The sequence below is a fragment of the Perognathus longimembris genome, chromosome 20, assembly GCF_023159225.1.
Source record: "Perognathus longimembris pacificus isolate PPM17 chromosome 20, ASM2315922v1, whole genome shotgun sequence".
NCBI lineage: Eukaryota > Metazoa > Chordata > Mammalia > Rodentia > Heteromyidae > Perognathus > Perognathus longimembris.
Window position 1 is genome coordinate 24,232,042 of NC_063180.1, and position 15,763 is coordinate 24,247,804.

Sequence of the window (15,763 nt, forward strand, 5' to 3'; positions counted from 1 at the left end):
GTTCAAAGCCAGCCTGGGAAAGAGAAGTTGCTGAGACTATCTCAACAAAAAGACTGAGGAGGCGTGGGTAGGAGGATGAGAATGACCCTGACAAAAACTTCAAAACACTACCTGAAAAAAATAGCTAAAAGTGATAAGGTCTGGCGATGTGGCTCACATGGTAGACCATCTGCTTAGAAATCCAAGGCTCCAAGTTCAAACCCCAGTACTCAGCCAGGGAAGGAGGGAGAGGGTAGGAAGAAAGGATCTTGTTGAGAAAAGAGGTGGGTCATTATAGACTAAGTCCAGAGGCCCCCTGCCCCACCTTCATGCAGTCTCCTACATTCTCAAAAACTAGAGATGGCACTCCGAAGAAAATAAATAAAATTCTTTATTACTTCCTAATCACAGTACAAACAGAGATGAAATGAGAACAGGGAGAAAATGGGGGCCCTTTTTCCCCATCCTAAATCCCCACACCCTGAATAATAAATACCCCTCCCCAGAAATCCACAAGTCCTAGCCCCACTGCAGTCCAGGTCCCCTCTCTTCACAGAGGAGGTAAACTGAGGCCCAGAGAGTTCCCTCACAAATGGTTCTGGGCTGAAGACCTTGGCGTGGTGCCTCATACCTGAACTTGGTAGCCACCTGACCGCCGCCGACACAGTCTCCTCACACACACCCAGTATAGGGTCAGCATGACCACCCAGTAGCCCACATAGGCCCCGGCCCCGGTGGCCAGGTGCAGAGCCTCTGCTGCCCGCGCAGGGCCACTCCAGTCGGCCTGGGCCTCCTGGATCACACTGCGGAGCAGGCCTCCCAGCAGCAGTAAAGCCCAGAGGGCCAGTGGTACCAAAGGTACATAGTTAGCTGCCAGCTTCCTCCGGCCCGAGGTGCCCCAGCCACTCTGGTTCATGGTGACCAGTGCCAGGAACTTGGCGGGCAGCAGGCCGCACATGTAGAGGGGCGCATAGAGGGACAGGAGCACCATGCGCAGACAGCCACGCAGCCAGGCGGCGAAGGCGGCCTTGGCCAGGGCCACCCCCTGTACACACAACAGCACCCACAGCAGTGCCCATGGGCGCCCCGCATAGAACAGCCTCAGCACCGTGGCAGCCACAAAGAAGGGGAAGAGGCCAGAGACCACCGCCTCGTAGGTCATCCACGCGTGGTGCCGGTGCCACCACAGTGCGTTGTACAGCCACTCTCGGAAGTAGGACTTGGACCAGCGCGTCTGCTGGCTGAGCCAGCGCAGGAAGGATGACGGCGTCTCTGAGTAACAGCGGGAGCGAGCTGTGTACCTGCATGGGGCCGAGAGGAAAGGCAGATCTCAACCCACAGGCCAGCAGCTGCCTTCTATCACTAAGATGCCAGCCTTCAGCCTCCTCCCCCTTTTACAATTTTATTTTGTGTGTGCCAGTCCTGAGGCTTGAGCCCAGGGCCTGGGTGCTGTCTCTGAGCTTTTACCACTCAAAACTGGCACTCTACCGCTTGAGCTACAGCTCTACTTCTGGCTTTTTCTTGGAAATTACAGTCTCAGGGACTTTCCTACCTAGGCTAGCTTTGAATCCTGATCCTCAGACCTCAGCTCCCAGGAGTAAGCATTACAGTGTGAGCCACCAGAGCCCAGCTTCCTCCAGCTCCTTCCTTTAGATAGGGTTTCATGCGCACACAAGGGCCGGCCAATTCTCCAGCCTATGCTAGCTTTGTAGGCTCATGGGACTGCAGGACTATGCCATGCCTGGCTTGAGCCGGGGACTTTCTATCTTTTTTCCCATTTGGCCTCCAATTGCCCATCTTCCTGATCTTTGCCCCTAAATAGCTGGGATTACAGTTGCTTTACTTTTTTTTTTTTTTAACTGTACTGGGGTTTGAACTCGGGGCCTTTGACTTGCTATTGCTATGCAGGCACTGTACCACTTGAGTTCCCCATCCCTCCCCCTGCCCTGGAACAAGGTTTGTTTTTTTAACCTCTCTGGACATCCATTTTCTCATATAAAAATAGGTTGATAAAGCATCTGAATTCCTGAGCAGGATGTCAGGACTGCATGAGGATTAAAAGCCAGGTTCTGAAGGCTGGTTCATCACACCATGACTAAACACCATTAACCACTGACGTCAGTAATAGCATACGGTTCCTGACACGATTACTCATATATTACTAATACCACTGCTTACTGCTTGCTGTTGGTTGGCCCAACAGTGAGGGGCAACTCTAGGCCCAGTTACCACCAGGCAGCAGACCCTGTGTGAGAAACTGTCTAGGGAGTGGCTGAGTCCCTTCCTGTGACTGGCAGACATCACTAATCAATCCCAGAACCATTCCTTATGTTGGAGCTTCCCCCTTCCAGGCTCTATCTCCCCAGTGTATAACATTAGCATACTGCTCATGGGCGCTCTATTGGCCTTGTCTTCCTCCAATACTGTGGGCATAGATCTCTGTTCTTATCTACTGCTGTGTTCCCAGTGCTCAACACATTGTACCAATTGTAAACCCCCTTTTTTTTATGTTGGTATTGAGGACTGAACTCAGGGTCCTTGTTCAGCAAACGCTCTACCACTTGAGCCATGCTCTGGTTCCTTGCTTCTAGTTTGTTTTCCAGATAGGGTTTCAGATTGGGGTGGGGGGGCTGACTTCAAGTGTCCAACTCCTGAGTAGCTGGGATTACACACAGGCACCATCCCACCAGGTGTTGAATATTTGTTGAGTGAATGATTTTGACAGAGTACTAATTCTCTGCTGCTATATCCCAAAGTCTCTCCAGATCTCCCACCAGGTCTGGCTTTGTTGAGGAAATCCCTCTGCCCTGAACTTCACTTGACCTAGCTCATAACATCCCAAGGCTGGTTAAGATCAATCTTTCCTTTCTTGCAGCATTTATTGGCTGGGTGCTGGTGGCTTACTCCCTATTATCCTAGTTACTCAGGCGTCTGAGATCTGAGGATCGAGGTTCAAAGCCAGCCTGGGCAGGAAAATTTGTGAGACTCTTATCTCCAATTAATCACTATAGTGACAGTGCATAGGCCCCCGAGTTAAAGCACCACCACCAACCAAAAAACAACATTTTCTAGAGTTTAAGCTCCTCCCTTTGCTCCACTTAGATCTGAGGGGTCATGTGGTTCGTCTGAACAATCTCCATGAATGGCTCATTTATGGGTTGTGTGACTCAATGCAAATATCATCCTTGCCCCTTAGGGTATTGTCCATTCTCTACTAATACTTCATTCCTTACAGGCTAGATGTCCCCTTCAGCTCCTATAGTATCTTCCTCTCCCCTCCTGGATCTTACTTGGTAGATCCCATCGTGGGAAATTGACTTCGGTCTAGAGGGTTCCTAGGGAGTCCCAGTGTGCACGCACTCATGTACACACACACAAACACACACACACACACAGGTACTCATTGGCCTCACCCACCGGTCCCCACCCCCCAGCTTACTTGGTGGCATAGCCCATGCTGAGCATGCGGTTGGTTAGGTGCCGGTCGTCCCCAAAGGTGCAGTGGGTGCCCAGGAACTTCTGGTTATACCACGCCTCCAGGAACTGCTGCAGAAGACTGTTCCTATACAGGCCTAGGTGGACAGGGGGCCTAGGTTCAGCCTTTGCTGTCCCCCATGGTGTCCCCAACCCGTCCCTGTCCTGGATCCCTGCCTGTCCGTTTCTGACCCCCAGGCCCCCAGCTCTAGTGGTGGGCTGGACCTCAACTCCTCTCCCTTCCTTGGGGCCTGCAATCGGGCCACGCCTGCCACCATTCCCACCCCAGGCCCTTCCCCAGCCTTCTCCAGCCTCAGCTCCAGTCTCCCTGCTGTCTACCCAAGCACCCTCCACCTCCCCCCCCACCCCGTTCCTACCCCACGCTCACCCAGGGGCCCACTGATGCAGGACACGCAGTGGAAGTAGCTCTGGCATGCCCGCTCCACGTTGAAGGCCACCCAGTACCGCAGGCTGCTCAGGAAGCTGACCCAGGAGTCCAGAGGGTTGAGGATGCGCACGTCCCCCCCGACGGCCCCCACTCGGGGGTCTTCCTCCAGCACCCGCACCAGCTCTAGCAGGGCCATGGGGTCCAGTCTGGTGTCTGAGTCGCACACCTGCAGCAGGAGGGGCCAAAATCAGTGCAGGCCCACCTCAGCTAGCGGATGCTGGGAAGATGGGCACAGGGGAGGAGGCAGAATCAGGCCAGGCCCAGGCCAGCAGGTCTCAGAAGGTAGGTATGTGGCCACAGGGCGCGTTTCTTTTCCTGAGGTTGGAACGCAAGGTTTCCAGCTTGCCAGGCCAATCCGCTACACTGTCTGTTTTTCAGGTAGGGTTTCCTTCCTTCCCTCCCTCCCTTCCTTCCTTCCTTCCTTCCTTCCTTCCTTCCTTCCTTCCTTCCTTCCTTCCTTCCTTCCTTCCTTCCTTCCTTCAACTCAAAGCCTGGGTGCTGTCCCTGAGCTTTTGTGCTCAAGGCTGGCACTCAACCATTGAACCTAAGCTTCACTTCCAGCTTGGTTTTGGTGCTTAACTAAGACTCTCACGGACTTTTCTTCCTGGGCTGGCTTCAAACCAAGATACTCAGATCTCAGGGTCTTGAGTAGCTACAATGACAGATGTGAGCCACTGGTGCTCAGCAAGAAACCGTTTCTAAGGCACGCCAGGGCACAGGTGAACCTTGAAGACATTATTCTAAAAAGCCTCTGGATACACCCAATCTGCACCATGATCCAGGACCATGGTCCTCCTAATCCTTGTCTCCTGTACAGCTGGGATTACAGGTGTGAGCCACTGTTCCCGACCCAATGAAATAACTTTTGTTCCATGGAACAGATGGATAGGCAAACGAGGATGGACAGGTTCACCAGGCCTGAATGAGCCCAGGGCAATCTCCGCTCCAGGTGACTGGGCCCTGCCCCATGGAAGTGAGCCGTGGTTGTAGGTGGGCGCAGCCCCGCTCCTAACCCCCCCCCCCGTCCCCCAGCACCCACCTGCACATAGTCCACAGAGTCGCCCAGTGCCTTGAAGGCTGTGTACATGACCTCGCGCTTGCCGCCCCAGCGCTGGGCAATGCACACACACCGGTGTGTCCGCACCAGGGCCTCCACCGCCAGCCGCCCTGGGTCCTCAGCCTCTACCTCCCGGTAGGCACCAGCAGGGGGGCTTGGCGGGGCCGCAGGTTCCCAGGGCTGGTGGTAGTTGCCATCCCACACGAAAGTGGCAGGGTCCTCGTCAGCGAAGGTCTGGCGGAACATGTCCAGCATGTAGAGGTCCTCGGCCCGGTTCCCGTCCACCACCATGATCACACGCAGCTGTGCGCGTGGGTAGTGCAGGGCACGCGCCGATGCCAGGCACTGGCGCAGGTAGGCAGGGTCCTCCTGGTAGGCCGAGATGGTCAGCGCCACGCTGGGTACCCGGCAGCCTGGCCCCCCTAGCCAGCCCGGAGTCCGCCGTGCCTGCACCCTCACGCGCCGGTGCTCCAGGAAAGCAAAAAGGCTCTGCGCCACCAGGTGCGCGCACAGGAAGGCGCCATAGAGGCCGAAAGCCAGGAGGCCGTGGCGGTCCGAGGCCAGAGGCACGCCGGCTGCGTAGGCCCAGGTTATGAGGCCCAGGATGAGCAGGGCGAAGCCCACAGTCAGCACCCGGCGGGCCAGACCTGAGATGGGACGCACGGCCCCGGTGGGCTTGGGCAAGTCCTGCAGGAAGTGGAAAAGAGGAAAGAAAGGTGAGCCATCTCTGCCAGCCTCCTCTGCCTGCCTCCTCTGTCATTCTCTTCCAGGAAGACCTCTGGGCGTGTGTGTGTGTGTGTGTGTGTGTGTGTGTGTGTCTACCATATGTGCTTGTGTCTGTGCTGGTCCTGGGGTGTTGTCACTGAGCTTTTCTGCTCATGGCTGGCACTCTACCACTCGATCCACAGCACAGCCCTATTTCCAGCTTTTTTTTTTTTTTTTTTGGTGGTTCCTTGGAGATAAAAGTTACGTGAATTTTCCTGCCTGGGTTGGCTCCAAACCATGATCCTCAGATCTCAGCTTATTAAGTAGCTAGGCGATAGGCATGAGCCACTGGCACTCAGTTTAACAGAGTCCAACAACAACAAACCATTTTGTCCAGGCTGACCCTGAGTTCCTGGGCCTACCTAGCTTCTCAAGCAGCTGGGACTCCAGGTGGAAGTCATGATGCCTAGCTAGAGATAGAACTTATAATTGCTTAGTAACAATTATTTTTTTTTTTCTTCTGGAATCTCTCTATCCTTTTGCCTCACACCAGTCTCTGCTCTAGCTCCTGGAGGTGGTGCAGGAGGAGAGGGAATTGGAGGGTTGAAATTCAAGCAGCAACAAGAGACTTAAATGTGCATACATGACGAGGGACACACTGACAGCACTTGTGGTCTGTGAGGTGACCTCAGGCTCCAAGTCTCAGACAGAACACAGCAATCCTGTGACACCCACATCACTGCCATACATACCCCTGCCACGAACATCTTCACTGTCCAGGCCAACCTCAGATACATGGAATACCCACCCTTTGGGAGCAGAAAGGATCTCTCTCTCTCTCTCTCTCTCTCTCTCTCACACACACACACACACACACACACACACACACACACACACACACACGGGCTCTGAGGCCAAGGCACAGACCAAGAGCTTTCAGAAAAAATAGTTAGGCCATGGGGCTGGGGATATGGCCTAGTGACAAGAGTGCCTGCTTCATATACATGAGGCCCTGGGTTCGATTCCCCAGCACCACATATATGGAAAAAATGGCCAGAAGTGGCGCTGTGGCTCAAGTGGCAGAGTGCTAGCCTTGAGCGGGAAGAAGCCAGGGACAGTGCTCAGGCCCTGAGTCCAAGGCCCAGGACTGGCCAAAAAAAAGAAAAAATAGTTAGGCCAGGCACCACTGGCTCACCTGCAATCCTAGCTACTCAGAAGGCTGAGATCCAAGGATGGAGGTTCAAAGTCAGCCCAGGCGTGAAAGTCCATGACACTCTTATCTCCAATGAACCACCAAAAAGCCAGAAGTAGAGCTGTGGCTCAAGTGGTATAGAACACTAACCTTGAGCACAAAAGTTCAGGGACAGTGCCCAGGCCCTGAGTTCAAGCCCCAGGACCAGCTCATAGATGTGAACACATATAGACAGAGAGACAGACAGACAGACAGACACACATACACACAGTTAAACTATTAAGATGAACCTGAGTCACATGTAATTGCCTTTTTCCCCTCAGGCCAAGAGCAGCTGGATCTCGGCAATTTTATTTAGTTCAACCCTACATTTGTTGAACAGATGAGATGGAAAGTCAGATTTATGTGCTACAGACACAAGTTGCCGGCTCTTTCTCACTCTGTCTGGCTCCCTCATTATTCTTTCTCTTGTTATCTTGCCTTTCTCCTTTCCTGAGGCTCACAGGGCTTCCCAGACTCATAGCTAACTAAACCTATGCAACAACATGGACCTGAGCAACCTCCCATGTGTGCACACAAGACTTCACAGATTTAACCACAGCACACACTCACACAGCATTTCTAACACACAAGATCTCCAGGTAGGGGACCATTCCCTATACACACACACACATGAACACACACAGACACGCACACATGCGCACACACCTGTCTCATGGCTGTGGTCCGGCTGGATCCTCTCCCTCTCCTGTCTTCAGCTTGGACTGCAGTCACTGCCCCGTGCGGCTCTGGCGGGGTCATTTGAAGACCCATGCAGGCGGGGGGGGGGGGGGCGGGGGGGAGGAGAGGTGACGGGGAGGTGACGGGGAGGTGACGTCAGGCGAAGTCGGGCCAGGGGCTCTGAGGTCAGGCAGCCCAGCAACTCCACCCGCTTCCCGCCATGGCCCCTTCCCCCACCCAGATGGGCCTCCTCTCCCAACCTCCCCTCTACCCCAGCCCCTTCTGTTTCCCCTTTCTCCCTCCTCCCTTGGAACTGAGGAGTCCCTTCATCTCACCCTTCCCCCAGCCCTGTATTTCCTTCTTTCTCCCCAATTGCCTATTTCTCCTTCCCCTCCTCCCCACATTTGTCTCCCCGTTTCTGTATCCCTATATTTCTTTCTGTCCTGATCTCTCTCCCCACTTTTCTTTCCTTCTCTTTCCCCCTGCCCCTCTCCTCCCCTCTCCTCTTCTCTCCTTCACCTCTTACCGCCATACTGCATCTCTCCACCCCCACCCCTCCTGTCCCCACAATCTGAGTCTGGGGTTGTCCCCTTGGGAACATGCCTCAGACACAACAGACCGCATACACGTGTGTGTATATGTGTGTGTGCGTGTGTGTTGACTGTGCTTGCTATGAGGCACGGCTGCCAGAAGCAAATGTCTGTCTGTCCAATGCCAGACTGATGTGTACACACACACACACACACACACACACACACACACACACGTGCCAGTGTCTGGAGTGCAGAGTTGAGGTCTAGAATTGGAACTGATTCATGTATTGGCCCGTTACTTGCAGGGAATGCCCATTGCTGTCTGTGTCCTGACACATTGGGGAAACGGAGTCAGAGGCAGGGTAAGAAAGAGCTAGGGGTCTGGGGCATCTGGGTGAAGAGCGTGAGCGTAGAGAATAAAATTATGACCATTATGCCTCTAACAGCTGTTTTGCTTCTGTACCTTTGCTTGCTAACCCATGGGGAAGTGGAAAAATACCAGCAGTCTCCCTATAGCTACTCTGTAACCACACGCCCCCCACACCTCTCTGTGAACTCTGTACATACCCGAATCTGAGCACTATAGATAACGGCCATCTGGCACCTGGACGTGATTAATCGTCCGTGCTCGGAGCCCACTCAAGGTTGGACATGACTAAGCGCCCGGTCTCAGACCCCGGCCCCGATCTGGGCACAAGAGATAGGAACCATCTGGCTCCAGGAATGTGGCCACGTGACCACTCCTGGAGGCCCACCTGGATCTGTACCCCAAGGTTAAGGCCGTCTGGCGCCATACTTGGGCGGGGAGACCTAGGCCAATCCTGAGACAACTGGTAAACTAGGGCAAATGTCAACCAATCGTGTACTTGTAACCGGGGGTCTTCCCAAACTACCCTGTACCCGTCTATAAAAGTTGTGCTGAAATTGTGCTCGGGGCCTCTTAGTGTCACTGGCAACAAGTGCGCGGAGGTCCGGGTTCGAACTCATAATAAACGACCCTTGAGGTTTGGCTTTGACTCTGGACTCTGGTGGTTGTCTTTGGGGTCTCGAAATCTGGGTACTTCACTGGGTCCCTGGTTTCTCAGGGCTAGAAGACTAGTGATAAATGTCACTCTTCCACAGCCTTCTTTCCAGGAGATTTTTCCTTTAATTTTTTTTTATGTGAGACTATGGCTCTCCATGTTCTTTGGTTTATTTTTTGCCAGTCCTGGGTCTTGGACTCAGGGCCTAGGCACTGTCCCTGAGCCTCTCTGTGCTCAAGGCTAACACTCTACCATCTGAGCCATGGTGTTACCTCTGCCTTTTTCTGTTTATGTGGTACTGAGGAATTGAACCCAGGGCTTCATGCCTGCTAGGCAAGCATTCCACCGCTAAGCCACAATCCTAGCTCTCTCCACGTTCTTATTGTGAAGAGGTGTGATGATCATGCCCAGCTTTCTGGGCAGCTTGCCCTCCTTCATGTCTGGGACTCTGGCTCTCCAGATTCTGTTCACTGAAATTCTCCCTTCCCCTCCTCTCTCCTCCTTTCCCTCCTCTCCTGTCCTCCCATCATCCTCTCTGCTTCTCTGGGTTCGTGTCTGTCTCTGCAGTTCTCATTTCCACTGACTTTCTCATTGCATGATACTCTGAGTTTTTCATCTTTCCTGTGTGTTTCCCCCTCATCTCTTTCTATGTATGTGTGTCTGTCTGTCTGTCTATCTATCTAGCTAGCTAGCTAGTGTATCTACCCATCCTTCCACCCATCCATCTGCCCATCTGTCCCTCTGTCCATCTGTCCGCCTATCTATCTGTGTCTGCCTGCCTGCCTACCTGCTTCTAGTCCCTTAGCAGCTACATCCTCGCCTCTGGTTCTCTACTTCTCCGACTGTGAGTCATGCTATGTATTGCATGGATTCTTGTTCCATCTCTTCCAGCCAACTCTGGAGTTCTTTCCTCACACAGCCAAGTCCTCACGCCCTGGGTTTCCCCAGCCAGGCAGGGAATGAACAGAAGGCAGTGCCAGGTAGAGCCATCGCCTGAGTGTGGCCATCAGGGAAAAAGCCCCCTGGAGCCAAGTTTTTCTCAGGCATCACCCACCCCCAGTATGGGCCAGGCTGAGCCTGACACTGTGGCATGGCTTGGAGCCTGGGCCGTCTGGTGTCCGGCTGTGTCTGGGCCATGGATCCTCAGACGGAGGCTAATGGGTGAGCACAGAGCAGGCTCCACCCAGAAGCTGGGCATTTGGCTGCTTGACCCTGACCCTGCCCTGCTCGTTGGGCGTAGCAGCTGTATAAAACCAGATGTTTCTAAAACCAGAGCCTGCCTAAGCAAGAGAGAAGGGGACTTGAGGGCCCAGTGTTTTCCTCTACCGGAAGTTCAGGCCCCAGGCCTCGCTCTACATCCAGTAGTCTGGCCCCACAGACCTTGAGTCTGGTCTCCCAGAATTCCTTGCAGCAATAGGTGATCTGGGCCTGAAGCAGCAAAGATAAGAACCAGTGATGGAGGGCTAAAGCTTGGGTGCTCCCACCCTGATGGAGACCCCAAGCACCACCTCTCCCAGCCGTTGCCCCCAGAACCCTCCCTGCAGTGTGGGTTGGAGTCTGGGCTCTGGGTACCCAGGGGCTTTCCTAAGGTGTCAGACATCAGGAGAAGACCTGAGCGCATGGCTCACAGGACACAGGGCAGAGGTGAGGGGGAGAAGGCCAGAATGCAGAGTGGCAGGGGAACCCCATTTATTTACAGTGGGAGGATCTCACCAGCTTGGCTGGGCGATGTCCGGCTCACAGAGGTGACTCAGCAGGGCCCTGCCCTGTGGAGAACCCAATCTGATGGAGGAGGCAGCTGTGTAAACAGAGGACCCCATACCAGGGCAGGAATGATCCAACCCTGCTAAGTCAGAGTGTCTTCCTGGAGGAGGAGGTGACTGAGGTTGACTTGTTAGTAAGGGGCAGGGTGGATGGTAGAGCAAGGAAGAAAATGGTGAGCCAGTCCATGAAGATCCATTGGGCTGAGGGACAGGGTCCACTCTGCAGAACTTTTCAATTGTTATTTATTTATTCAGTGCCAGTCCTGGGGCTTGAACTCAAAGCCTGGGTGCTATCCCTTGAGTTTATTTGCTCAAAGGCTGGTACTCTACTGCTTAAGTCCCAGCTCTACTTCTGGCTTTTTGGTGACCTATTGGAGATAAAGAGTCTTAAGTACTTTCCTATCCAGGCTGGCTTTGAACTATGACCCAAAAAAATCTCAGCCCCCTGAGTCACTGGGATGACAAGCCTGAGCCACTGGTGCCCAGCTCACTGAAGTCAATTGGTAGTCTCAGTCTTCCTCCCTGCTGCTCCTTGAGGCCTGGCCTGGATTCTTCGTGGACAGTCAGGTTCTCAGTCTCTTGGTTTCTCCAGGGAGGTAGATGGGAAAGGAGAAAGGAGGAGGGAGGAAAAGGGGGAAGGAGGAGGAGGAGGTGGAGGAGGAGAAGGAGGAGGGTAGATAAGGAGGAAGGAGAGAGCCCAGCCCCTGGAGACCCCCTCTGTCCCCACCCCACAGCTGTGAGTCACCATCTGGAGAAGAGGGAGAGGAGTTCCCAGAGATGATGGGGAAGGGGAGAGGATCCTAGGCAAAGACTACCCAGGATTGGCAAAGGTCTCAGATTCCAAAGAACTTCCAGGAACTCTGACGCTGGGGCCATGGGCTCCCACTGGAGCCTCGGGATAATGGCTGAGTTAGAGTTAGGCCTGCCAGATTCCCAGATTCCTGGAAACCCTGGAGCCTCCAAGAATCCTAGGAAACCTAAGGCCAGGGAAGAGGACTGTAATCACCCTCTGCCTGCAGAGGGCACCCCAGAGAGGAGAGGGCACCCCTGGGAGGGGAGGGCCAGCCAAGGAGGTCAAGATGCCTCATGTGCACAAATAGACATGCAAAGGTAAAATTTCCTCATACAACTAATTAATAATAAAAAAATAGCCCGGCACTGGTGGCTCATACCTGTCGTCCTCGCTACTCAGGAAGCTGAGATCTGAGGATCACCATTTGAAGCCAGCCTGGGCAGGAAAGTCCCCATGAGACTCTTATCGCCAATAAACCATTAGAAAATCAGAAGTGGTGCTGTGGCTCAAAGTGGTAGAGCACTAACTAGCCTTGAGCAAAAGAGCTCAAAGATAGTGCCCCGACCCTGAGTTCAAGACCCACAATCAACAACAACAACAACAAAATTAAAGAAAGCCTGGTGCCATTGGCTCATGTCTGTCATCCTAGCTACTAAGGAGACCGAGAGCTAAGGATCCAGGTTCAAGGTCAACCCAGGCAGAAAAATCCATGCGACTCTTAGCCTCCATTAACTACCAAAAAGCCAGAAGTGGAATGTAGATCAAGTGGTAGAGCAACAGCCTTGAGAAAAAAAAAAAAAAAAAAAGACAGTGCCCAGGCCTTGAGTTCAAGCCTCAGGATTGGCACACAAAAATAAGTAAATAAAAATGAATCTCATCCCCTCCACCCCTCAATCTGTCTAATTCTGGTGGCAACAGGGAGACCACAGATAGGAACATGGTAATCATTTAACCCCAGGGAGCGGGTCCTGTCCCCACCGCATGGACGTGGGGCTTTGGATTTTTTTGTTGTTGTTGTTCTATGTCCATGAGCAAGGCAGAAGTGGAGATGAGGAAGGCAACTGATGGAGTTTTGTTGTTCATTGACAGTAGCCAGGAATTTAGGAAGTGGTGAGTTTGTAGATTTTATTACTTTTGGGTTTTTTTGGAATTACTGATTTCACTGTTAAGTGTTACGACATAACTTGCTTTTATAGAAAAAAAGATAATCTTATTGTTTTTAATTAAGACATTATACAGGTAGGAAATGAGTACATTTCTGTTTGGGGGCCATCTCACCCCTTCCTTCGCCCTCCCCCAGTTTCCCCCTTGTGCCTGCCCACAAGTTTCATAGTTCGATTTCCATATAGTGTCTACTGAACCCCATGATTGCATTTGTTCACCCTTCCTCTTCCTGTCCTTCCTGTGCCCCTCTTACCCTGCCCCACCTCCTTAGAAAACAACCCCAAAGCAAAACAAAGCACCACTAGGGCTGGGAATATGGCCTAGTGGTAAAGTGCTCGCCTCACATACATGAAGCCCTGGGTTCGATTCCTCAGCACCACATATATAGAAAAAGCTGGAAGTGGCGCTGTGGCTCAAGTGGTAGCATGCTCTCCTTGAGCAAAAAGAAGCCAGGGACAGTGCTCAGGCCCTGAGTTCAAGCCCCAGGACTGGCCAAAAAACAAACCTAAAAAAGAAGCACCACTACCAACAAAACCCCGTGTTTTCATTTCCTGGAATTCTTTTTATTTTTATTATTATTATTATTTTGCCAGTCCTGGGCCTCGGACTCAGGGCCCGAGCACTGTCCCTGGCTTCTTTTTGCTCAAGGCTAGCACTCTGCCACTTGAGCCACAGCGCCACTTCTGGCCGTTTTCCATATATGTGGTGCTGGGGAATCGAACCGAGAGCTTCATGTGTAGGAGGCAAGCACTCTTGCCACTAGACTATATTCCCAGCCCCTGGAATTCATTTTGATAAATAGTACTTTAAATGTTCAGAGAAGCTCCACTACTAGTTTCCTCCCCTAAGGTTTTCCTCCTTTAGTCTGATACTCTCTCTCTCTCTTTCAATCTCTCTCCCTCTCTCCCTCTCTCTCTTTCTCTCTCTCCCTCCCTTCCTCCCTCCCTCCCTCCCTCCCTCTACCCCCATCTATCTCTCTCTCTCTCTCTCTCTCTCTCTCTCTCTCTCTCTCTCTCTCTCTCTCTCTCTGTAGCTGAGGGCCCTGTAGAATTTACCATGTCCAGTTGTATTTTAGATCTAACTTCCACATAAGAGACTAGACATGGGGCTGGGAATGTGGCTTAGCGGTAGAGTGCTTGCCTTGCATGCATGAAGCCCTGGGTTCCATTCCTCAGTACCACATACACAGAAAAAGCCAGAAGTGATGCTGTGGCTCAAGTGGTAGAGTGCTAGCCTTGAGCAAAAGAAGCTCAGGGACAACATCCAAGCTCTGAGTTCAAGCCTCAGGACTGGCAAACAAACACAAAACAGATCAAATAGGTGAAATAAATTTTCTAGGCATTGGTGGCTCACACCTGTAATCCTAGTAACTCAGGAGGCTGAGATCTGAGGATTGTGGTTCAAAGTCAGCCTGGGAAGGGAAGTCTGTGAGACTCTTATCACCAATTAACCACCAGAAAACTGAAATGGCACTTTGGCTCAAGTGGTAAAGCACTAGCCTTGAGCTGAAGAGCACAGGGACAGTGCCCAGGCCCCAGAGTTCAAGCCCCATGACTGACAGAGAGAGAGAGAGAGAGAGAGAGAGAGAGAGAGAGAGAGAGAGAGAGAGAGAGAGAGAGAGAGACTCTAGACATGCGCTCTGTCTTTCTGAGCTTGGCTTCCCTCACGAAACAGATCACTTCTAGGTCCATCCATTTCCCTCCAAATGACATAGCTTCTCAACACCCCAACTATTCATATTTATCTCTGTAATCTCAGAACACCACCAGGCCTGTGCCCCATAGATGTGTATGTCCCCCCACTCTTTTTCTCTCCTTTTCTGTTCTCATTCCCTCCCTTCCCTTCTCCTTCTCTCTCTTCTCCCCCTTCTCTCTCCTCTTGCTCTATGAAGTCCAGTGCAGAGGGCACTCATTTAGGTGGCGGGTAGCCTCACCAAGCAGTGAGTCTAACTTGTTACACCTGGCGCATTACACCCATGCCCCTCCTTCTGCCTTGCACCTCTTTCTTCCTATGGGGTAACAAACCCTGTCTTCATCATGGAAGCCCCTCAGCTTCCCGCTCCCCATCCAGGGAATCTGCTTTCTTTTTTTAAATTAAATTAATTAATTTATTTATTTTTAGTCATTCTTTTTTTCCCTTTATTGTCAAAGTGAAGTACAGAGGAGTTACAGTTTGATATGTAAGGCAGTGAGTTTCTTGTTCAACTTGTTACCTTCTCCCTCATTTCCCCCCTCCCCCTCCCCTTCCCTTCTCCCCCCCATGAGTTGTACAGTTGGTTTACACCAAATGTTTTTGTAAATATTGCTTTTGCTATTTTTTGTCTTTTTTATCCTTTGCCTCTCTTGGTATTCTTTTTCCCTTCCCCCAGTTCTAATACATGTATATACAGTATCTAGGATACTCAGATGAGATACAGTGATAGTGGGGGTAAAACCACAGGAAGAGAATATGAGAGAAAAAAAGGATACAGTTTCTCCTCTCTGGAAAGTGGTATGGATTTTCTCAGAAGGTTAAACACAGAGCTCCCCTCCAACTCAGCAGCCCCACTTTTGGGCGTCTACCCAAAAGATTACAACCAAGACCACACTAAAACCATCAGCACAACAATGTTCATCACAGCACAATTAGTTATTGCTAAAATATGGAACCAACCCAGATGCCCCTCAGTAGACTAGTGGATCAGGAAAATGTGGTACGTATACACAATGGAATTCTATGCCTCTATCAGAAAGAATGACACTGCTCCATTTGTAAGGAAATGGGAAGACAGAAACAATTACACTAAGTGAAGTGAGCCAGATCCAAAGAAACATGGACTCTGGTTTCCCTTATAGGGAATAATTAGAACATGTTTAGGCAAGTCATAGCAGAAAATCACAATAGCCCAATATCTATGCCCTTATGAACACATAA

At 51.8% G+C, this 15,763-nt stretch overlaps 1 protein-coding gene across 1 annotated transcript; it reads right to left on the bottom strand.

The window, feature by feature from the left end:
* Positions 1-280: 280 nt before the first annotated feature.
* Has1 (hyaluronan synthase 1) lies at positions 281-8,107 on the bottom strand. The gene is made up of 5 exons (XM_048368972.1): positions 8,102-8,107; positions 4,941-5,645; positions 3,842-4,067; positions 3,419-3,551; positions 281-1,280 (listed from the first exon to the last, which is right to left on the bottom strand). The coding sequence occupies exons 1-5, from the start codon at positions 8,105-8,107 to the stop codon at positions 605-607; spliced, it is 1,746 nt and encodes a 581-aa protein (XP_048224929.1). The 3' UTR covers positions 281-604.
* Positions 8,108-15,763: the final 7,656 nt, after the last annotated feature.